Source organism: Sminthopsis crassicaudata, chromosome 4 (assembly GCF_048593235.1).
Source record: "Sminthopsis crassicaudata isolate SCR6 chromosome 4, ASM4859323v1, whole genome shotgun sequence".
In the NCBI taxonomy this organism is placed as follows: Eukaryota; Metazoa; Chordata; class Mammalia; order Dasyuromorphia; family Dasyuridae; genus Sminthopsis; species Sminthopsis crassicaudata.
Genome location: NC_133620.1, coordinates 96,215,403 through 96,238,349, shown reverse-complemented (window position 1 = coordinate 96,238,349; position 22,947 = coordinate 96,215,403). Strand labels below are relative to the sequence as shown.

The 22,947-nt window shown below is 41.9% G+C and overlaps 1 protein-coding gene across 1 annotated transcript in view; it reads right to left on the bottom strand.

Annotated features, from left to right (window-relative positions):
• The window catches only part of IGFN1 (immunoglobulin like and fibronectin type III domain containing 1), a 41,959-nt gene that overhangs the window by 9,929 nt on the left and 9,083 nt on the right, over positions 1–22,947 (bottom strand). Inside the window, exons 5-19 of the mRNA XM_074264663.1 lie at positions 21,711–21,847; positions 20,571–20,670; positions 19,222–19,266; positions 18,987–19,032; positions 17,374–17,551; positions 15,189–15,302; positions 14,315–14,483; positions 12,688–12,960; positions 11,036–12,016; positions 6,521–9,349; positions 5,800–5,924; positions 5,272–5,413; positions 3,269–3,565; positions 2,040–2,339; positions 994–1,167 (exon numbers count right to left, since the gene is read on the bottom strand). Of these exons, the coding sequence (XP_074120764.1) occupies positions 994–1,167; positions 2,040–2,339; positions 3,269–3,565; positions 5,272–5,413; positions 5,800–5,924; positions 6,521–9,349; positions 11,036–12,016; positions 12,688–12,960; positions 14,315–14,483; positions 15,189–15,302; positions 17,374–17,551; positions 18,987–19,032; positions 19,222–19,266; positions 20,571–20,670; positions 21,711–21,847 (5,910 nt within the window). The remainder of the gene's footprint in view (positions 1–993; positions 1,168–2,039; positions 2,340–3,268; positions 3,566–5,271; positions 5,414–5,799; positions 5,925–6,520; positions 9,350–11,035; positions 12,017–12,687; positions 12,961–14,314; positions 14,484–15,188; positions 15,303–17,373; positions 17,552–18,986; positions 19,033–19,221; positions 19,267–20,570; positions 20,671–21,710; positions 21,848–22,947) is intronic.

The window sequence follows — 22,947 nt, the reverse complement described above, 5'->3', positions numbered from 1 at the left end:
CCCTGGGCAAGTCACTTAACCCCAGCCTCAGGCAATAAATAAATAAATAAATAAATATGGATATAGGTATGTTTAAAAGTATGTATATAAAAGTATATATTTATAATTATGTATATACAAATGTACATAATATAAAGTACATGTACATATATGTATATGTAGGTATATGTTTATATATGTATATGTTTATATACATGTGAATGTATATGTGTGTATATATATTATATATATGAGAAGGAAATGACAAATTACTTTAGTAATTTTGCCAAGAAAATCTCATTTAAAATCTGGAAAAGAGTCAAACTTATGTTAGACAACAACTCTATATGTTTGTATACATATATACATATATATATATATATATATATATATATATATATATATATATATATATATAAAATAAAGTATTTTATCTCAAGCTCTTTATACATTCTTTCTTTCTCTCATACCCCTATAAAGTTAGTAGAGAAAAAGAAATTCCCTCCACTTTATGAATAAGGGAACTGAGGCACAAAAACTGTAATTTACTCAAGGTCCCACAGAAAGTTAGTGATAGGGCTAAGACTGGCACCATGTTGTCCTAACAATTCCATTGTGGTATTCCACAATTTGGATTTGAATTCTAGCTCCTCTACTATTTAGCTATTTATGGGCCTCTGTTTCTTTCTCTGTAAAATGAACAAGTTAAAGTAGATTATCTCTAAGATCTATTTTCATTCTAAAATATTAAAATCTTTTTTTATTAAATCACGATGAACTAATAATCAGTAAGAGTTGTAAGGCTGAGAAAGTGGGAGGTTAAGGAATGTGTTTTTGTTGAATTATTAGGAATTGTATTGGCCTGGGCTAGGATCCCTAGAGTTGAAAATAGGAAAGAAAGCAAAATATTGCCTTGCTTGTTGGCAACTTAGTTGGGCACAGAGACTTGTTTCCTAGTGCCTCCTATTCTTCTGTACCACCTTAACCCAACCATCTCCATATTCCATTGCTCACCAGAAACAGGCTGATCATTGACAACTGTCCATGTATTGCTTCCTTTCTTCCTCTTCTCAATCAAGTAGCCAAGTTGGTGAGCACTACCTTGGCCCTGGGGTGCTGTCCAGGCCAGGGTGATACCCTGGCTGGTAGCAGATGTAATGGTTGGAGCTGAAGGGGGTCTAGGACGAGCTATGAGAAAGATCAAGGGACAATGTAAAGACATATTAGGGTCAGACTACTCTAGAAAGCACAGAAGGAACATTGACATTGCTCGTTTGCTTTTCTAGGGAAGAGAAAATATTGCATCATGTCAAGCATCCTACGGGGAGATCACCCTACCCTGGATGGAGCAGAGAGGAAACAGTAGCCTGATGTGCTCCCTGATATCTTAGAACCTCCAGCAAGTTTTCCCCAGGTCAGTGAAGATTGGATGGAGGTTGGAGTCTGGTGTTTCCCAAACTGGAATTCTGAGGCATCGACAATGAAGGCAACCTACTCAAAGTTTCTCTTCCGTCCCAGAGCCAAGGACTAGGTAATCTTCTCCTACCCATTCCATGTGATTCCATCCACACAGGAAGTGTCTGGCAAAGTAGCTGCTATCAGTGCAGGCTATTGATTGTTTTGTAACTATAGTCTTAGAGAGCTACCTGTAGCAGTAGGGTGCTAAGTGGCTTGGTTACAGTCATGGATCTGGATCTGGAAGGATCCTATTTAGCCCAATCCTCTCAAAGAACAGAACATGTGGAAGGAGATTAAGTGATAAATGATTTCACTAGAGTGACACAGGTTATTACAGGTAGGATCATAAGGTCATAAATTCATTGATTTAGAGATAGGATGGGCCTTGGAGTTGCTCTGACACCAAAAAAAAAAATCTAGTTGAGAGATAAATGAAGGTAGAGGAGAGGTTATCATGGCCTCTACTATGGAAAACACCTCCTCAAATTGTCTGGTCCAGTCCTTTGCCTCAGAATCTCAAGGGCCTAACGAACCTCTCCCAGGGAAAGCTGTAGTTCCCAACATCCCTGGCTTGGTCCTGGCTCCATGACCCTCCCACTCACCTTCAGAAACCACCAGCAGCTCCTCTGACACTAGAGGCTCTCCAGAACCCTCCAAGGTCACTGCCCGTACTCGGAAGGTATACTTCTTTCCTTGTTCCACTCGGGTATCAGAGAAGGTGGTGACATTTCCAGGGGTTTCTCCAAGCTTCAGCCAAGTGGTCCTACCAGCCTGCTGCCTTTCTACCACATAGGTCAGCACAGTTCGGCCCCCGTCATCCCTCGGAGGCTGCCAGCTCAAGTTGATGCCCGCCCCCCGACAGTACTGGACCTTCAGAGGGCCTTGTGGGTGCTGCGGCTTGTCTGGGGGCCAAAGGGAATAGGAGTGGTTAAATGTGTGTGTGTGTGTGTGTGTGTGTGTGTGTGTGTGTGTGTGTGTGTGTGTGTGTGTGTGTGTGTTTGGAGGAAGCTTTACCTGGGGGCTCTTTTCCCCTGCAGTAGACAAGCTAACAATGTCTTCACCACATTCCTTCCAGAATTAGACCACCCATGGGACACTGTGATGGCTGGTGGAGTCATGTGCATTTTTCATAGAATTTAGAGCTAAAGGGACTTTTTATTTATTTATTTAAGTTAAAACGTCCACATTTAGAGGTAATGGAAATTGAGCTTCAAAGAGCATCAAACAATTCGTCCAGCATCACAAAAGTAGGAAGTAGCCCAGTTGGGCTTTGAATTCAAAGACTTTGACTCAGAATCCAGAATTCCTTCCATTACACCCAGCTTTGAGTGATAGCCAAGTGCTAAATGTAAGTCTGCTGGGCTTCTAGCAAGGCAAGAAGGCCCCTACAGCCCTTCCCAGGAGCTTCTCTGCCACACATGGTAGGAATTTGCCTGTTCTGGCCCAGGGATTGCCATCCTACTTCTGTCTTTGGACCCTGCTGCATCCATTGGCTACCTGTTATACCCACATGAGCTAGGTACAGAGTACCTAGGACTCCAACCATCCTTCTTCTAGGATAGGTCAAGCTAACCAGAGAGCAGGAAAGTTTGGACAACAAAATGAATGATACCCAAGAAACATCCATTCATAGGATCTGGAGCTACAAAGAACTTTAGAAATCATTCACAGGGTGGGATTTGAACTTAGATCCTGCCACTTCAAATGACACAATGTCTATCAAAGCCCCACAATATGGTCTAGCATCCCCTCTGTCTGACTAAGACCAACCCAAGACCTCCTGCACAATCCCTGGGGAACCCTGGCCAGAAGGGAGAGCTAAGTCTGGCACCTATAACCTCCAGGGTGAGTTGAGCCTCCACTGAGCCCCCTGCATTCTTCAGTTTCACACTGTATTGCCCACTGTCCTTGCGACTGGCACTGGGGAGGCACAGGCGGGTGAAGTTGTCCCCCTGCTCCATCTGGGCTCCCTTGTTGCCTCCCTCCACTTCTGCCCCATTCTTCTTCCAGGCAACTTGAACAGGCGTTTCTCCTGAAAATGGGATCTTCATGATGACAGTCTTCCCTGCCTTGACCACCAGTGGTTCCTTCAGTTTCTCCAGCATATCCTGGGCAATGGTTGGGGGTTCTAAACAAAATGGGACAAGGGATTAATTCAGAAATAAACATAGTCCCTGGGCACTGCTCTGAGCAGAGAAATAAGCCCCAGCAAGAAGGAGGTAGTGTTCTGTCTCACAACTGTGAGCTAAGCCTTTTGCAGACTCTAAAACACTATATAAATGCAGATAATGATTGTAGGGGCTGTTGTATCATGGAAGAAAAAAGAGAGCAGGAGCTCTAGCATGGGGTTAGGGGAAGACAATAGAAAAGATCATCACAGTCAGCAGAGGCCCTCTCACTCTTGAGGAACAAATAAATAGATGGGACAAATAAATGGGCTTTGGCATCAGCATGAAGTATTAAAGCCAGAAGGAACCATATGAGGAAATAGAATGGAGGAAATTATGAAGTGGTTTGATAACAGTAGTTAAAGTTGGAAGGGAATCTAGGGACTCATGTAGGGAAACTCATGCATTTTACAGATAGAGAAACTGAATCTTTACTAGAAGAATCTTTTCAAGCTGAGCAAGGGTTTGATTCTATTCTATAAAAGATTTAGGACCCTTAAATGTCCAAATACTTGTGATAAAATGCCCAAATGTTTGATACTATTTTAAAAGTTTGGAGTGTTTAAAATGGTCTATGGGCTCAAGTTTTTGTGATAAAAGGCCCAAATATTTGATGATATTCTAAAGATTTAAAATGTTTAAGATGGTCTAAGGACCCAAATATTTGTGACAACTACCTCAATAACAAGGGCTTTGAATGAGAGAAGCCTAGATTTGGGTATAAGACGTGGATAGAGTCATTAAGCATCTAGATAGATAGAGACTTGGGGGAGGCCTTTGAGATCATCCATTCTGGTGGTGTGCTGGAGCCTGCTCTTACTGGCTAGCTGAGTGCCAAGCTCTCACTGTAAGCATTTACACTTCAATAATCTACAAATACTACAAATCAGGGCTTTGATTCATTGTTGTTGGTTGTCTAGACTTAATAAAATATGGAGAAAATGTTAGTGATGCAGATTAAACTAAAATGTGTCATGGGTAGATGATTTTTTTGAAGAGCCAGTTGTTAAATATTTATCAGCACATATTGATAGTTCAATAAAGTCCTCCCCCTCCCCCCCTCCATTTACAGATCAGGAAACTGAGATCAAGAAAAATGAAGTGCTTTGCCCAAGATTACAAGAACGGTGACACTCAGGATTTAAACCCAAGTTCTCTGACTCCAAAACCTTTCCATGGCTCAATAGTTGACTCAATTATTCATGCAGTAGAATAGAATAATAAGATAAATAATCAAAACAAGCAGAAAAACCAAATATTTATAGAAGTTAACTTATATTTATCTATAATTTACACATGTATAATGCATTATTTAAACATATATAAATGTATATTTGCATATATTTACTTCTATATATTGTAGGATTTGAGGGTTGGCAGGAGATAGTCACAGATTTTTCCCTGCTGCTTCTATTCATTTCAGGATAATTCTACAAGAAATCTGTAAGATTTTACATTATCTGGGCTCATATGGGGAGCTACAGGAGGAAGGCACCCAGGAGAAGTTGAGAACAGATTAGGGGGCACCTATAGATATTAACACCAGCTGAAGGTAATCCATTGTTAAAGTCAACCAAAATGGGCTCATCTGAGATTTTTGTTTGTTTTTGCTTTTTAGTCTGGAAGCAGCCTGGATGTGGATAAGGAAATGGGGGTGGGGCCTCACCTCGGATGCTCAGAGTAGCCTCACTCATGTGATCCCCGGCTACAAACATGTATTTTCCAGCCTGGGCCTCCTGCACTTGGGGTATTCGGAGTCTGTAAGTGGGGCCGTCTTGCTCAAAGATGACCCCATCTTGGGTAGTGAGCTGGTAGCAAGAACCACAGTAGGAAACAATGACACTGCATCTGCTCCCCATCACCCTCCCCTGGTTGGCCAACCAGCTGCCCCGGCTACAAATGTATGAGGGAATGGAGCTCCCTTCCTTGCCTGGAATGTAAATCAATTAATACAACTAAAATAATATTTAAAATGTACTCAGGAAGCTGGGTCCAAGGTAAAGAAACTTTACAGATCATCTCATCTAACACCCTCAGAGAGGTCTCAAGAGAAAAAAGAATTTGCTCAAGATCCTGCAGTTAACAGCAGGGCTGATGCTAGAACCCGGGTTTACTACTCTCACACCATTGCTTCTTGTAAGGTGAAATTTTCTTTTCTTTCCCAATCTTTTTTGAGGTACAAGGGGAGGGGTACCTTCACTCCATCCTTGAACCAGGCACCAGTTACCAGGCCGCCGGTCAGGGTACAAGAGAGCACAGCTTCTTCCCCTTTCTGGGCTTCCGTGTCAGCTAGGCCTTGGGAAAAGTGACCTGATGGCCCTAGAAAGACAAGGGGAGGTCCTGAGTCACAGACCAAGAGCCAGACAAAAGCTAGACAGAGAGTTCCCTATAGCCCAGATCCATTTCCCAGTTTCTTTGTCTGATTGATATCTGGAAGACTGGTTATGATCCCTGCTATGAATATCTGAGGGGTTCTGGTGACAATGCCAGCAGCAAAGACCATGGGGCAGAAACCAAATGGCCAGTTTTTAGGTTAGGGGACAGTCGAGGTAAGAGGAAGGAACTTTAGTTAAATTAATAAAAGACAATGAGATGCAGAATAACCCATGAATTGGGGGAGGGGAGCAGGTTGTCATCAAATGGCTTAGGTGACAGAGGATTGGAACACATTCATCTCAAAGATTAAATTAAGACACTTTAGAGTCAGGATCCCATCTGTGTGAGGGACAAGAGGACCAGGGAACAATCTCCCCTATATTTGAAAAATCAATGTATTTGATTCTTGAGAATGAAGGGGTAGACTAGAACTCCCCCCACCTGAACTGGGCTCAACATGCTGATTCCCAGTAACCCAAACGATTTCTCCCAGAAGTCAACCTCCACCCCTAATGGGTGGCCAGCTGGTAAATACTTACCTTGGGCTTCCTCAAAGAAATTGCCTATGCCTTGCTTGTTTCTGTATCTTGACCTTTGGGAAGTTGAAATTCTGTCCAAACCATCTTTCCTGTTGCCCTCATGGCCCATGGGATCCCTGCTCCAGTCTCCTCTCTGAGGTTCTCCTGGCAGCCTTGTGCTCTCGGTTCCATATCTTGATCCCCAAACCCTTCCTTCCCCAGACTTCAATCTGTCTGAAATTCCTCTCCTAGCTTCTGATCCAGTCTCTGACCTATTCCATCCCTGCTCCTCTGATCCATCAACAACCATGGTTCCATCCCTAGTCTTTCTTCCCCTGGTATAGGGGGAGGTCTCTCCTTCCTTTCTCCTCCCATAGTTCTCTGGGGATCCCAAATCTTCTGACCTAATAGTTTTGCCATCTAGACACTCCAGATCTTCCCTGGATCCTGATGGACCTTTGCCATCTAAGCCTCCCCCTATGCCCAACATGAATCCTGGCTTCCTGCTTCCCCCTGACTCACCCCCATAATTTTTCCTTCCATTTTGCCCTTTCAGAACACCATCCATCCCTGACTGCTGCATTCCATTAGCAAACTGATCTCTCCATTGACTAGAATTCACTCCTCCTAGCACACCTGAGTCCTTTGACACTCCAGAGGTTTCCCCTCTACCATCCAGGGATCCTGCCTCATCCCATCTGCCAATTCCTGTATGGCCTGGCACAAACCTCCTGCCATCACAGGAATCATAAGCCCCTGCTCCATTCAGAGCACCCTGGATCCCATTAATGGTGGTATTTTTTGCTTCAGGGCTACCCTGTGCCCCTGAGTCTTGGTGACTGTTCTTGGCACTTATTCCACCATGGCCTGGCCCTAGGCTTTTCTTAGCACCTGTTTGAGTATCTCCTATCCCTTGGCTTCCTGTCCTAGTATGAAGGTTCTCTTCTCCCTGCCTGGAGTATGTACCCTGACCCCAGGCTGAAATATTTGAGTTCCCTGATCCTTTCCCTGTCCCTGGGCCACCCAGTGAAGTCCCATTTCCCTGATATTCCAATCCTCCTTGGCCATCAGCTCTGTCCCCATGCTCTCCTCTCAAGCTTCCTCTAGTAGTGTACAGGCTGGTATTTTTCCCAAGCTCAGCAGCTCTATTCACAGGTAGTCCCTCCTTGTCAAGGAATTCTCTGTTACCTGGATACCCCTGGAGGCCCTGCCTATCTTGCCCTCCTCCAGTTCCCATTCTCCCTCCTGCATAACATAAGTCTCCTAATTCCCCTGGGCTTCTAGAGCCATCTCTGGAACCTGGATGACCAGGAGGGAAATCCCTCCCATCCCAAGATTCCATCAACCCAGAGACCCCAGACCTAGATGCTGTCTCCACTCCAGACCCTATTCTTCCAGGAATCCCAGAGCCACTCTGATAACCATAACCTGCTCCATTCAGGGATTCCATTACTTTGTCTCCTATTGAATCATCCATGTAACTTGCTCCAACCCCAGACTGCCTTGGACCCCTGCCCTGACAAAATTCTAATTCCCCTTGTCCTCGGGACTTGTCTCCATATCCTAGGCTATCCAATGACTCCAATGGTCCAGAACTCCCTGGGCCACCACCATAATTCCCCTCAGTACCAGACCCCATACTCCTAGAATCATTTAAATCATTTCTATGACTTTCCTTTGCTGATAATCCCATTCTCTCATGATCACCTATGTCATCTATATAACCCTGAGCTCTTGTTCCCATTACCCAAGAACTCCCTAAAATACCCTTATCACCTGCTTCGCCACTTGATTCCTTTCTTCCAGGACTCCTTAAACCACTTCTATTATCTGCTTCACCTTCCAATCCCATTTTCCCAGAATCTCCTAAACCTTCTCTATAACCTCCTTTATACTTTGATCCCTGAGCTTCTTGACCCCTTGACTCATCATCATACCCTTCTTTGCCTCTAGCCTCAAGAAGTGCTGAAATTCCTGCCTTATCCTTATAACTTGACCCCTGTCCAGACCCACCAAGTCTTAGGCTTTCAGGACCCATGCCATCTTCAGATGGCATGACTTTGGAACTCCTGGAATTATCCAAATAACTAGCTCCCACTCCAGGATCCATAGCATGAGGGCCTCTAAACCTATCCCCACAATTCCCACTGCCCCCAGGTCTTTGTGGCTTTCGTCCTATTGAATCCTCCCTAGACCCTACTCCTGAAACAAGCTCCATTGATTCTGGACTCTCAGACCTATGCCCATAAACTGCTTTTTCCCCTGCTTTTAAAGTGTAGGAATCTCCAAATCCTTCACCATAATCATCCCTACCCCAAGACTTCATTCCTTCTGTGCCTCCTGACCTATTTCCAACACATCCTTCCCCTTTAGACCCAGCTGCCCCAAGAACTCCAGGACCAAATTTACCAATAGAACCTATAGTCCCTGGACTTCTTCTCCCATCTCTCAAACCACCCTTTCCCCAGGATCCCACTGCCCCTTGATTTTGGGATCTAGCTCCATGTCCTGTTTCATCCTCTGGTCCTATTATATCTGAGCCCCTTGAATTATTCCTGAAACTATCACCTTTTCCAAACATCATTCCCTGAGAAACCCTTAAGCCATTTTTATATCCTCCCCCAAAACCACATCCCATCTCCCTAGGATCCTCTAAATCACCCATATAACCTCCCTTACCCTCTGACACCATTCCCTCAGGACACCCTGAGCCATCTTCATCACTTCTCTCAACATCTGACCACATTTCCCCAGAATCCCTTAAGCCACTTCCATAACTTCCCTTACCTTCTGCCCCAATTCCCTTAATATTCCTCAAGCTACCCTCATATCTATCTTCAATTCCTGACCCTATTCCCCCAGAACCCCTAAAACTATTTCCATAGCCTCTCTTCCCCACTGTCCCTATTCCACTAGGATGCTCTGAATCACCTCCATAATTCCCCTCAACCTCTAAATGTATTCTTCCTGAATTCCCTAAACCACTTCCATAACCTCCCTTATCATTTGTCCCCATTCTCATAGAACTCCTCAAGCCACCTTCATGTCCATCTTCAACTCCTGATCCTATTCCCCCACATCCCTTTAAGCTATCTCCATAGTCTCCCTTGCTCCCTGTCCCTGTGCCTCCAGGATATTTTGAACCATCTCCATAATCTCCTTCAATCTCTGACATTATTCTTTCAGAATTCCCTAAACCACTTTCATAAATTCTATCACCCTGTAACTCCATTTTCCTAGGATTCTCTAAACTACCCTTATGTCCTCTCTCACTCCCTACCCCTTTAGGACTCTCATAGCCTCCCTTACCCCCTGACCCTATTCTCCTAGGACCCTTTAAGCAACTCCCATAATCTACCTCATCCTCTGACCCCATTCCTGATCCTAAACTACCTCTATAACTTCCCTTATCTCTTAACCACATTTCATCAGGGCCCCCTGGGCCCACTTTTAAATCTCCCTCACTCTTTGACCCCTTTCCCCTAGGACCCCTTGAACTACTTCCATAGCCTCCTTCACCCCCTAATCCCATTCTCCCAGGATCCCCTGACCCACTGCTATAGCCTCCCTCACTTCCTGATCCCCTCAGACCTCCTGAGTCACCTCTATAACCTCCCTCACTCCAAGACTCCAAACCCCCAAGACCTTCTAAACCACTCTTATAATTACACTTATCCACTAATCCTACTCCCCCAGAACCAGCCAAACCAATCCTATAACCTCCTTCCTTCTCTGATCCTCTTCCTCCAGAATCCCCAAAGTCATTCCCATAACCTTCTAAATCTCCCCTGAAAATCCCTTCATCCCCTGGCCCCATTCTTCTAAGATTCCCTAAATCATGTATATTATTTTCCTCACTCCCTAATTGCATTCCCCCGGGACCCTCTAAGCCACCTGTATAACCACCCTCAACACCAGGCTCCTTCCTTCTTCTATCCCCTGAGATATCTTTTAAACTGGCTCCATAATTAGACCTCATTCTCTCTGAACTCTTTAAACCATCCCTATTACCTCTCTCATTTCCCAGGTCTCCTAAACCATCCCTATCCTTTATCCTGTGGTCTCTGGGCCCATCCCCATAATCGGTCCCACTCCTGGACTCCATCAACTCACCTACTTTGGCACCAATCCCTTCCTCTCCCCCTTGCCCAGACCCTATTATTCTCAAGGGCCCTAGGCCATCTTTAGATCCAATTTTTCTGAGATTGAAACTTTTGTCATCCCTGGAGCTCATCATGCCTTCAGACTCTACTCCATCATCTCCATACCCAGCTCCTCTTTGGCTTGCTGGCCAGTCTTGGAGATAACCTAGATCTTTGGAACTTTCTCCCAATGGCCTCCCAACCAGAGACTTTGTTGTGTCCTGATTATCTCTAGAACCCAAACCTCTTCCTTTAAGCTTCTGCAAGCCTCTTGCTCTGTCTCCAGTTCCCTTCTCTCCATCAGATCCTGAGGCCCAAAGACCATCTTTAAATCCTGTTCTAACAATAGATTCCATCCCAAGAGACTCTCTCCTCCCTGAGCTAGACTCATTACCTGCTTCTTCTAGTGACACATCAGCTTCCTCCCCCAAGCCCTTTTGTCCTAAGAATGAATTCTTGCCACGAGATAAGCTCTGAGCCTGAAAGTCCCTTAGTTTGTCTCCATTGCCTTTACCCCAACCTAGAGACCCCCATGTCTCAGGATCTCCAGCCCTACCACTCTCATCACTTTGGCCAGTCCCCTGGTCATGTTTCTCTCCTGCCTCTCCTATGCAGGGAGTCCTATACCGTCCCATTTTAGAATCAGAGCCATTTCTATTTTCCAACTTCAAATTATCATCAGCCTCTGAACTCATTCCCAGTTTCCTTCCTTTTTTCCAAGACCCTGCTGGACTGGTCTGAGAAGTAGACAAGCTACTCTCTCCTGTCCCATGTCCCCACTGGGTATTCCCTCTCTTTCCCTGGCTATAATTTCCCAGCTGCCCTCCACTATCCCCCCTATCCTTCTTTCCTTCCAAGTTATTTCCCCATCCTCTGCCCTGAAAATCTTCAGAACCTGCCTCCCAAATCTCTTCTGCCCCCCCTCGACCACTGCCTTGCTGTTGTCCTATCATGAAGTCCATTCCACTTTCCCAACCATCTCCCTGTAGCCCATATCTCCCTGGGAAGTTTTCCCCCTGACCAGCCACTCTAGGAAGCTGGTTTCCCTCAATGGAGTTGTCTCTACTTCCCTCTGCTTTGTAAAATCCCTTCTGACTCTCCATCCCCTTATCCAGGTCCCAAGCTAAGTCAGAATTTCCTTCTGTGTCCATGGGGGAATCATTATGTCCTCTGGGACCACCTGTGATATGACCATCATCCTTGACAGATCCCCCCAGGTAACTCCAATCTCCTGGTTTCACTTCCTTTCTGAGTTTCCCTGAATCATGTATGTCCGAAAACTGGGATTCTTCATCTTGAAGTCTATTTCTTCCATTGTTGCCATCATCATCTGTCTTTCCCTCTCTTGACGGCAGGAAACCTTTGTCCTTCTCACCTTCCAGGAGGTAGTTGTTGGATTGAACATCAAAGCCATATTTGTGCAAGAAAAAAAAAGACCCAAATCCCTATTATATAAATCCATGTTTCCCACTTCCAACAAGCCACCCATCCCACTGTATCAGAGAGATTACATAATGTTGGAGCTGAAAAAGACCTTTGAGGTCATGTTGTCCAAGCCATACCCAAATAGAAATCCCCTCTACAACATTTCTGACAAGTAGCCACTGCTTCCACTGAAAATTTCCAGTGAAAGAGCTATTCCATTGGGGAGATTATTCCCATTATTTGGAAATTCTTCCTTACCTAGAACTTAAGTTTATCTATAACTTCCATCTATTCTCTACCCTCTGAGGACAAGCAGAACAGGTCTTGTCTTGAGCAAGGAGACCCAGTTTAGGATCATTAGTGACCAGCACAATACTCAGCATTTATAAATACTTGTTGATTGATTCTAATGTTCTCAGTGGCACTCCTATTTCAGAACAAAAGCCAAACCCTGAACCTTGAAAAGGTTTAACACCTTGAAAGACTCCATTTCCCTAATTGAAAAAGCAATCTGGATATGATGTGAAATCTCCTTCCTCCCTTTCTAGACCTAAATTGGAATCTCTCTAAAGGCAAATAAGATGTCAACAAGTCTGTGTGACCCAGTTTTGATAGGCTCACCTTCTACTACCAACCAAGCGCTAGAAGAATGGAGGCCAGTGCCAAGAGAATAAAGGCCCATGTCTGAATGCCGGGCCCCTCTCACCACCAGCCGGTGGGTCAGGCCATCAGGGGACACAGACACCTCATACTTGTCATTGAGCCGGAGGGGTCGGTGTTGAAACTGCCAGAAAGCATGTGGGCAGGGATTGGAGAGGGTGCATTCAAATACAGCATCTTCCTGTACCTCACATCGAGTTTCAGCCAGGGGATTCACAACCCTGGCAGGGATGGCTGCCAAAGAAGTAACACAGGATAAGTAGGAGTTTGAGATAAATCCTCAGATTGTAATATGTTTCAAAGAAAAGTCTCCCTCCTTCCCCACTTGCAGTCCTCTACTCCCCATTCTTTTGACTCTATAGTAACTTTTCTGTTGCCAGAAAGGCTACATAACTGATGTGAGACTTTGGATAAATAATTTAATTTATCCAGGACTCAGTTTCCTCATCTATAAAATGAAGGGATTGAGTCTGAAGAGTCCTTCCAGCTTTAATATGCTATGGTTCTATACTCAGGACTTTAGGGGTTTATACTGATCACTTTGGGTGACTTCAATTCTCTCTTCCCCTGCTCAGCCTTCAGCCACTAGAATCCTCAAAGGCATTCAAATCCATCTCATCAGTTCTTCCCATTCCCACCCTCTTAAGTTTCTCCTAAGATATACTTATACTCAGTTCAATTTAGAGATGGAGACATGACAATGAAATAAGTAGGAAAACCATCTCAAACCATGTAATGACTTGTGTAAAGGAAGGCAACAGGAGAGATGAGTTGTGTCCAAGGCACAGGGAGTAAGGGGTGAGTTTGGTATTAAAAGCAAAGCCAGGAAGTCATAGGAATTAGAAGCAATGAGATGTGCACTGTGGAGGCGAAGATAGGAAGTAAACTAAGAAAGGGCTTTTGAATGGAATTCATGCTAGGGAGTTTAGATTTGAAGCAAAAAACAATTGATTTCTATATCTTTCTAAGTGACACATAAGCCTAATTTGCCTTTGATTATGAGTACTCAGAATCCTAAAGTCTGAGGACCCAGAATCTCCCAGGCGCTAATACATGAGGAAGTTTGAAAAGGGGAAGAAGCTATTTTCTTTTATACATTGACCAGGGACCTAGGGTTGATTCAAAAAAGGAGCCAAGATATTGGTACTCTCATTCTTTCACTCCATAAACAGACAAAGGGTCAGAGAGGAGGGGTTTGGTAGGAAAGACATAATCTTTCACTTTACATGAAAAGTTTTAGAGAAAGAATTAGGTTTGGGAGTAGAATGTCTGTGTTCTAGTCCTGGCCCTTCATCTTACCAGGGAGATAGCCTGTGTACTGCAAAATGAGATTGACATTTATTTCTGGATAACAGTACAGCTTCCATTCTGCTCTGGGTGGAAACAGACCCTTATTATATAGGATTTTAATCAATGGCAATTTAACTGTTTCATGTGTGTATGTCACTTCTCCACAGTGAAAATAGAAGCTCTCTAAAGGTAGATTTTGTGGAAGATATTTTTTGTCCTAGCTTTCATAGGGCTGGGTACAAAGAAGTCACTTAATAAGTACTTGGTGAATTGAATAATTATATGGTCCATAGCTCACCATCTGCCTCCAATTCAGTAGAAAACACCTCCACATCCTCCACCTTGACCTGGTAAATGCCAGCATCCTCTGGGCGAAGGTCCTGAATGTGGAATTGGTAGCGCTTTCCCAAACGCCTCAAGCAGTGCTTGCTCTCGTTTCCATAGACATAGGGAATCATCTCACCATCCTTTGGGGAGAGGAAGAGTGGAGCACAAAAACATAAAATGAACAAGAAGTCATTGCTATGATCTTTAACTTCTTTTGCTCAGCTCCCAATTATGGGCCAAAAAGTTGGCCTTTGCCCACGCACCATGCCATTTGCAAATATGGTACTGAAGTAAAATAGAAGAAAAGGTTCCATACTATCTACTGGGGAAAGATAAAAGGTGTGGATGTCATGCAAATGATAGACAAAATAGTATCTAATGCTAGAATCACCAGGGGCAGTCAAAAATGGAATTATTGCCCAAGCAGCTTTTACAAAATGTGAGAGCAAAAAAACTAAAGTAATCTCAATAGAACAATACAAGGGTGGGAACCTTCTCATTCAGCCTGGGATATCAGAGACCCTGAGACACCACAAAATACTTTAATGATACACTGTGCCCCCTTTAGCTAAATCTTGCCTATTCAATCAATGAAACTCCCAAAGGCTACCTGGTGCAAATATTATGGGCATTCTTATCAGCTGCTTCCTTTTTATTTTATAATAGAAATGAATGCCATCTAAGTGGCTTTTCAGTGAATGTTGTCTATCTGTTGATTTTCCATTTAGCCAAAGGTAAAGGAGATACTCTGTGAAGTGTTTGCTCAGGTATTGCTCGATAAGGGACCCAAGATATTTAATCCCATTGTACATGATGCAGATCACTTCTCCCCCAGCCAATCTTACCTTGTACAAGTAAATTTTGCTTTCAAAATTTTTGAGGTCAAGTTCCAGGTCAAATGTCGCAACTCCACCCTTGGTGACCTTGATGTGTCTCAGATTGGAGATGGCATTGACATACTGTGAAGGATAGAAACCCCACCATCCCAGAAGAATTCCTTGTGACTTTTCTCCAGTGAACTAGAGAATACTTCTTTAGTGTTACTTCTCTACTTCTCTACTTAAAACACAATGTAATTCAATCTTTCCATTTTACAATCTTTACATTTTAAGAGAATCAAAGGAAAGGACATGGCTGGTTTCAGAGGATATCAAGGAAACCAGAAATGGATTCTTCTATGCTTCTATGGAACTCTTTGGAGCTATGAGAGAAAAGAAGTAATAAGACTATATAGGGAGATTTGAGATGCAGAATTTGGAAAGTGATCTTTGGATTTAGAGTTTGAATCCCAGTTTTGCTACTGGGACACTTTAGACAAATCACTCCTCTATTCCAAGTCTCAGTTTCCTCAATTATAAAATGAGAAATTTCAGGGTTACAACTGTCAATTTGACTTAAACCTGGGAAAATGTTGGTGTAGGTAATACATTGTGATCAGAATATATATGTGCCATGATTCACCCACTCATCCAACCTTCCATCCATCCATTCATTGATACATCCATTCATTCTATACATATAACACTGTGGCAGGGTGCTTTGTTGAAGGCTAAGCTCAATCCAAAGGCCAAGGACTAAGATTCAATAGTTGATAACTATCTTCAAGTTTATAAAAGATTATTTTCAGATGATAGAAACCAATTACTTTCCATTTTCACAAGTAGAAATGACCTTAAACTTTAAACATTTAGAAAATGATTAAATAGAAATTGGAAAAAACTCCTATACAATTGGTAGACTTTTAGAATAGGGTAGTTAAGGAGCCCACAATGTTGTTCTCTGCTCAAAGTCTGCCTAGGAATGATACTGGGTCAAAAGATCTGGATCTACAAAGGGTCTTAGCGATCATCTATTTTCTAGTCCCTTTGTTTCACAAATATGGAAACTGAATCCAAAAGAGTATAAGTGACTTGCTCAATGGTACAATAGACAGCAGCAAAAGCCAGTTGAAATCAGGTCCTCTGAGCTAGGTGGCAAAGTAGATTGGTATTGTTAGTCATTATTCCTTCTGGAAGAGATCCAATAATAGCATAAGGGTGATGTCTTGGCTTGCAAATGAATTAGATATGAGTTGACGTGAATGTCATAAAAGTGTCAGCCTCACTCTCTCCTCCAGAGTTATCAAAATCTAGACAAAGATCAAGACAACTTGGGATGGTTCTGGATACAATGAATGACCTTAACCTTTCTAAATTAAGAACTTTACCAGGTCTCATTGCATCTGAGGATATACCCATTCAGAGTGCAATACATAGAGCTCCAGGTTTGGATTCAGGGAGACCTGAGTTCAAATCTGAATTCAGACACTTAATAACTGTATGATCCTAGGCAAGTCACTTTACCCTGTTAACCTCAGTTTCCTCATCTGTAAAATGAACTGAAGAAAAAAATGGCAAATAACTCCAGTATCTTTGCCAAGAAAATCCAAAATGGGTCCCCTGAAATGACTCAACAACAACAACAAACCTCTGATTTCAAATTCAACTTACTCTCTATTGCATTACACTCCAGATCAAGAGAAAAATACATTTTATTTCTGAGGGAGCTATCCTATAATATTGTCTTGTCACCTAGAATCTAACTTTCAAGAAAACAGCTTGACTCTGCTTATTCCTAAATAGACCTTGAGTGTAGAAGGATACAGTGGGCTCCTTAAATGCCCTATTCCAAAAGTTTGCCAACTGCAAAGGAAACTTTTTTCCAATCTCCACTTAAATATCTACTGAAATATAAGCTCATTCTTTCTTATGAGGATGAAAACTAATTGATTTCTATCATCTTGAAAACTCCCATTCCATAAAAGAAGATGGCAGGACTTTATTCAATTATGTCTTACTCTTTACCAATATTAAAAGTGCTATCTAGATGTGAGTTGTTGTTGTTACAATTGTTGTTGCTATCCTTAAGTGACTTGCACAAGCAAAGTTTCAGAGGTAGTGCCATAGGCAGAATGTGAGCCCACGTATTTTGACATTGGCAATCAATTGCCCTTTCTATGGAGTCTAAGATGGCAAGTGGGGGAACTGGTACCTGAGACATCTTGTCTTCATGTTCCTTTTTCATCTCCTGAAGCTTCCTAAGCATCCCCCTGAAATCTACAATCCCATATTTCATGCAGATCCGCTCATAGTCTTTCCGATCAGAATTCATCAGCAATTGCCACACTTGTTCTGGGTCCATCTTCTTCTCTGGTGGAGGAGGAGGTGCCCTAAGGAGAGACATTGGTAGGGTCAAGTACCCCACCCAAGTCAAGCCAGATATGGTCCCCAGGGAGAGAATTCAGGAACTATTATGCTACCTTGTTATGATTGTGGAAGAAATTACTATCACAAAAGTGTGTGTGTGTGTGTGTGAGTGTGTGTGTGTGTGTGTGCGTATATACATAGATAGATAGATATAGATACATTACAAATATACAATGGGAGAATCTGAAAATTGGATTTGGATATGGGAAAAAGTGATAATATTGATATGATAGTTTTCCCTTTTCCCATTCTTCCACTACTTTCAGCCCCCAATATGGAAGGATGGATTTGTAATTTAAATTAATGAGACAATCAGTGGCAATTTTTCCAGTGTACTAAGACTTAAGCAGACATGACTGGCTTAGGTTTACCCATGTATTTTTAAAATGAGTTAAATCTAAGGCTGTAGGGGGCATTGGGGAGTTCACCAAGAATGCAGGTATTCTGGGAAGCTTATTCCCATTCTAGCCAGAGGCTGGGAGAAAGGAGATCACAATGGGACAGAATTAGGCAGAAGCAGAATAGATAGATAAAACTGTTGTGCAGTTCATTCCTGTTCAGATTCCTTTTGATGTACTTTGGTTCCTGATAACCCTTAGAATTATTATTGCTCAATTAGCTTGTAAGTAAACCCTAGAAAATCTGTCGACAGAGAGAGAAGAGAAAAACAATGATGCTTGGATAAGGCAACATTTATATAGTATCTACTATGTGTAAAGCACTGCATTAAATTTTTTTTACAAATATTATTTCATTTGATCTTTACAACAATCTTACAAGGTAGATGCTGCTATTATCCACTCCCATTTTAATTGAGGAAATTGAGGAAACTGAGACAACCAAAGTGCCCAGAATCACACAGTAAATAATTAACTGAAGCAGAATTTTAACTTCGCTCTTCCTGACTCTAGACCAAAGACTATGATTGCATTACAACTTGTCTCTATAGTATTCTTTGGAGTTATGGTAGCAAGGAAGTAATGAGACTAGATGGAGAACTTTGTGGTACAGGAATTTGGAAAATGAACAGAAAAGATCCTGGATTTGTAGTTTGAATCCCAGCTTTGCTTCTGGGACTACTTGTGAGATTTTGGTCAAATCATTTCTCTATGTCTCGGTTTCTTCATCTACAAAGTGAGAAACACTAGATTGTTTCCTGCTCCAAATTTTATGACCCAATGATACCCTGAGCAATGGCCTTTTCGGTGCTTAAATATTTAGAAAAGTAAAATAGGATAGGGCCCAATTCTCCCCCTTGAATTGATTGTCAATTTGATTCTTTTTCTGGGAAAATCATGATGTAAAGAAAAAAAAAATCTCATTTTCAATACTTTAATCTCTCAAACCTCAACTGTAAATTAATAAACACTTACCAGCCCTGGATAAGCACAAACTTACCGCTTCCTCAGGATCTTCCGAAAGTCCATAAGCTCCTTCCTGTGGTCTGGAGAGGGATAAGAAATGAAACTATTACAGAGTGATAGGGTGATCAATAGAATCTAATCTACTATAGGGTTATTCAAAAGAAAGAAAAGGGAAGCAAAGGGTTCTGGGATCCAAGTTTCAGGGTGGTACAGAATTGGGGGGCAAGACTCATAGCATTCCAAGAAAATTTTTCCATTAAGCAACCTACCTTCCTGGGGTTCATTGTGTCTCTTCCGATTCTTCCGAAAACCAACTGCTCCAGCCAAAGAGAGAAGATATATCCAAATATTGAGAAGGGAGACAAAGATTAAAGGGCATCAGTAGTCTTTCTTAGACACTGTAGGAATATTCTTATGCACCATAATTCAATTCATTCTTTATCCTTTATTCTTATTCATAAGAACTAGAGAAATTATCAGTAGTGACAATCAGACACTTAGCCAGACAAGTTTAGGTGTAGCTTGGTCTTATTGTTTTTCAAACTATATTAGCAGGGGGCAGCTAAGTGGCGCAGTAGATAGAGCACCAGCCTTGAATTCAGGAGGACCTGAGTTCAAATTTGATCTCAGACACTTAACACTTCCTAGCTGTGTGACCCTGGGCAAGACACTTAACCCCAGCCTCAGGGGGAAAAAATTAATATAATACAAAATATATTAGCATTAAAGAGAGAAAATAGTTTGGTAGGAAGGGACAGATAGGGAAGAGAAATTATCCATTTATTTGATCCTGTATAACTATAGTATATTAGACCTGGAAGGGACCTTAGAGAAGAGACCTTGCTGAATCCCCTCACTATATAGATTAAAAAGTTGATACCCAGAGAAAGGAAATTACTTGTCCAAGATGAATGGCAGATTCAGATTCTATAACTCAGTTCTCCTCATCCAAATGTAAGGCTCTTTCCAGATAACTCATTAACATCATTCAAATTATAAGTAAATTATGTATTTTAAATATATCATGCAAATTATATGCAAATTGAATGTTCTAATTATTTTATAAGCCAATACCTATGATTCCTGGGAATATAGAGAATAATAGCAGTAAAAACTTTATTCCCCTTGAGGGAATTTTTTACATCTCAGTCCTGTGGCATTTAGACTCTATCATAAGATCTAAGATACAGAGTTGGAAGAGATTGTAGAGGCCACTTGGATTGACATCTTCATTTTAAATATATGGAAATAGAGTTCCTCTCCTAGCAAAAGGTGAAATTTCCTAATGGTCACACTGTAATAAGAAGTGAAATTGGTCTTGGGCCCAGGTCCTCTGACACCAAATCCAGAATTCTTTAGTTTTGGTCTTTGTTTCATCAAAGAAAATTCTAGGGAAAGGGTCCTTACGATGATGGTCACTCTGCCCTCCATTTGGCAGCTCTTTGTGTATAAGATTAGGAAAAGTGATCTAGGTTAGGCACTTTTATTTGGACTTCAATTAAAAAAAAAACTGTTTCCTTCTATTCTTATTAAAAAGGGAGGGTATTACCAAAATACTCTGATTGGATGAGAGCCCCTTGGTTCTGAACTCTCATTGGTCTGGCCACAACTAGCTCACCCTCAATGACTGTCAGTCCTGCTGAGCACATAGCTTCTCCATACGCATTCACAGCCAAGCATCGGAAAATGTCTGTGTCATCTCCTGTCAGCTTGTTGATCTAAAAAGAAAAAAAGTGGGAGACAGGACAAGTCCAGCTGTCCAGGATTTCTAAAGGTTATCATAACATCCCTCTCATTTCTAACCAAAATTCTAGCATTTCCTTCCTTTCTTTTTCCTCTTCTAACAACCTTCAGGTGATGACCTAATCAGCTAAGTAGAAATACAGCAAATGATTTGCATGTGGTGTATATATTACAAATGTTTAATTTTTCCCAATGTTAGACTAGACTGGGAAAGGGTAATATGGAAATTTGTATATTTCCTTCTATTAAGGTTGACATTCCATTCTTAATCGATGGAGGCTGGAGGTTCTATTAAAATTCAGATGAAAACTACACCCCTGGGTGTAAAAACACACTACAACCTGGGTATGGACCCTGCTCTCTAACTAGAGGACCCTGAGTCACAATAAAGGGTAAACTGGATTTATTCTCACATTCTCTTCAATTTTTTCATTCTCCATATTTTATTTTATTATTTCCTGGTCTCTGATCATTTCATTTGCTTCTCTTTGCCCAATTCTAATTTTCAAAGAGTCATTTTCTTCATGGATATCCTTTTCTTGTTGTTTTTCTTTTTTATAACTTGTTTTTCTTGAATTGTTTTGCTTCTTTCTTTCCTTTCTTCCTTTTTTTCTTTTTCTTTCCTTTTTTTACCTTTTCCTCAATCTTTCTTATTTTATTTTTAAAGTCTTTTTTGAGTTCTATCAATTCTTTTTGGGCAGGTAATCATCTAACACTACTCTTTGGGGTAGGAGAGGCTTTTTTTTTACTTCAACATCCTCCTCTGAAGATGAACTCTGGTCTTCCCTATTCCTATAGTAACTTTTTATAGTTGAGTTCTTTCTCCTTTTCCTGAAAATAGAGTTATTCTGAACCAGAAATGTCTTAATCTTTTTTTTTTGGCTTTTTTGGGTGATGGAGGTTCTTTGCTGACTGTGTATAGGAAGGGTGGGGGGTAGAATGAAGAGAGCTGTGAGGGAATAGAATAGATGGGGAAAAGGAACACGGATTAATGTAAGAACCCCAGTCTCCTTACCTGGAGCACATGTTCACTGCCTCCTGATTGGGAGATTTTGTACTTATTAGGATCACTGAGATCACCCTTGCTACGATACCATTGCACCTCAGGTCTGGGCTCCCCAGAGACCATAGCCCGGAAGATGGCATTTTTTCCTAGGAAGAGGGAAATGCAAAGTGAGTCTTAGAAGAAAACAGGGCAGATAGATTGATGAATGAGAATGGGGTAGGAGGAAGCAAAATGATCACCAAGAAAAAAGAGAAGATAAGAAAAAAAGAGGAGGAAAGAGGGAGAAGGAATTTGAATAAAAGGGAGGATAAAAGAGGGAAAGTAGGAGTTGAAAAGAGGAAAAGAAGAAAGATAATGGAAAGAGAAAAGAAAGAAAAGGGGAAAGGGAGGAAGGAAAAATGAGAGAAAGGGAAGAAAGAAAGAGAGGAGAGAGAGAGAGAGGAATGGGACTGAACAGGGAGAGAAAAGGGGGAGAGAGAAGACAGAGAGAAAAGAAAAAGAAAGGAGGAAAATAAGGAGAATGGTAAGAGGTAGAAAGGGAAGGATGAAAAGGAGAAAGGGAAGAGAGAAAAAAAGGAGAAAAAGAAAAAGAAGAGGTAGAGGGGAGAAAGAGTAAAGAAAAGGAGGAAGAAGGAGCATGTCAATATACTATTAGAGGTCACACTGGGTTTCAGAGCTAAGGCCCACTAAACAAGCTGTGCCCCAAACTTAGAATAACAAGAATCCTTTGCACTCACCCTCTGCATGATCTCATTCACAGCAAAATCCTAGAATTGTTTTGCATAATTATTGTATTGCTTTGACCGTCACCAGGTATTCTCTAAGGTGCAGTCCAGTCAGGAAGCCCTGCCATGGATCAACCTTGTCTCACTGTTGCTGCTACCTTTCCTTGTCAGAGCTACAGCTCACTGCATAGCCACTGGTATAAGTGTTGAGATTTGTAAACTAAAACCGGTTCTCCCACTGGGGTCTGGAGGGGGTAAGGTTGCACACATGTCTTGCTCCCCTCCTTGCTTACAAGCCATTTCCCTCATAGAAAATTTCTTCTGTCAGTATCCACGTAATTTTCTCACCTGCTCTATCTGTTTGACTGAAGCCTTCGCAGGCCAAGAGCTTTAATCCAGTTGACAAGTAATACTCCTGTCTTTTTTAAACAGAGAAGGAAATTGTCCTGTTTTTTTTTTTTTTTAAAGATATCCCATAATTAAGCACTATATCTGTGTTTCTCTTGCAGAGATAATACTTT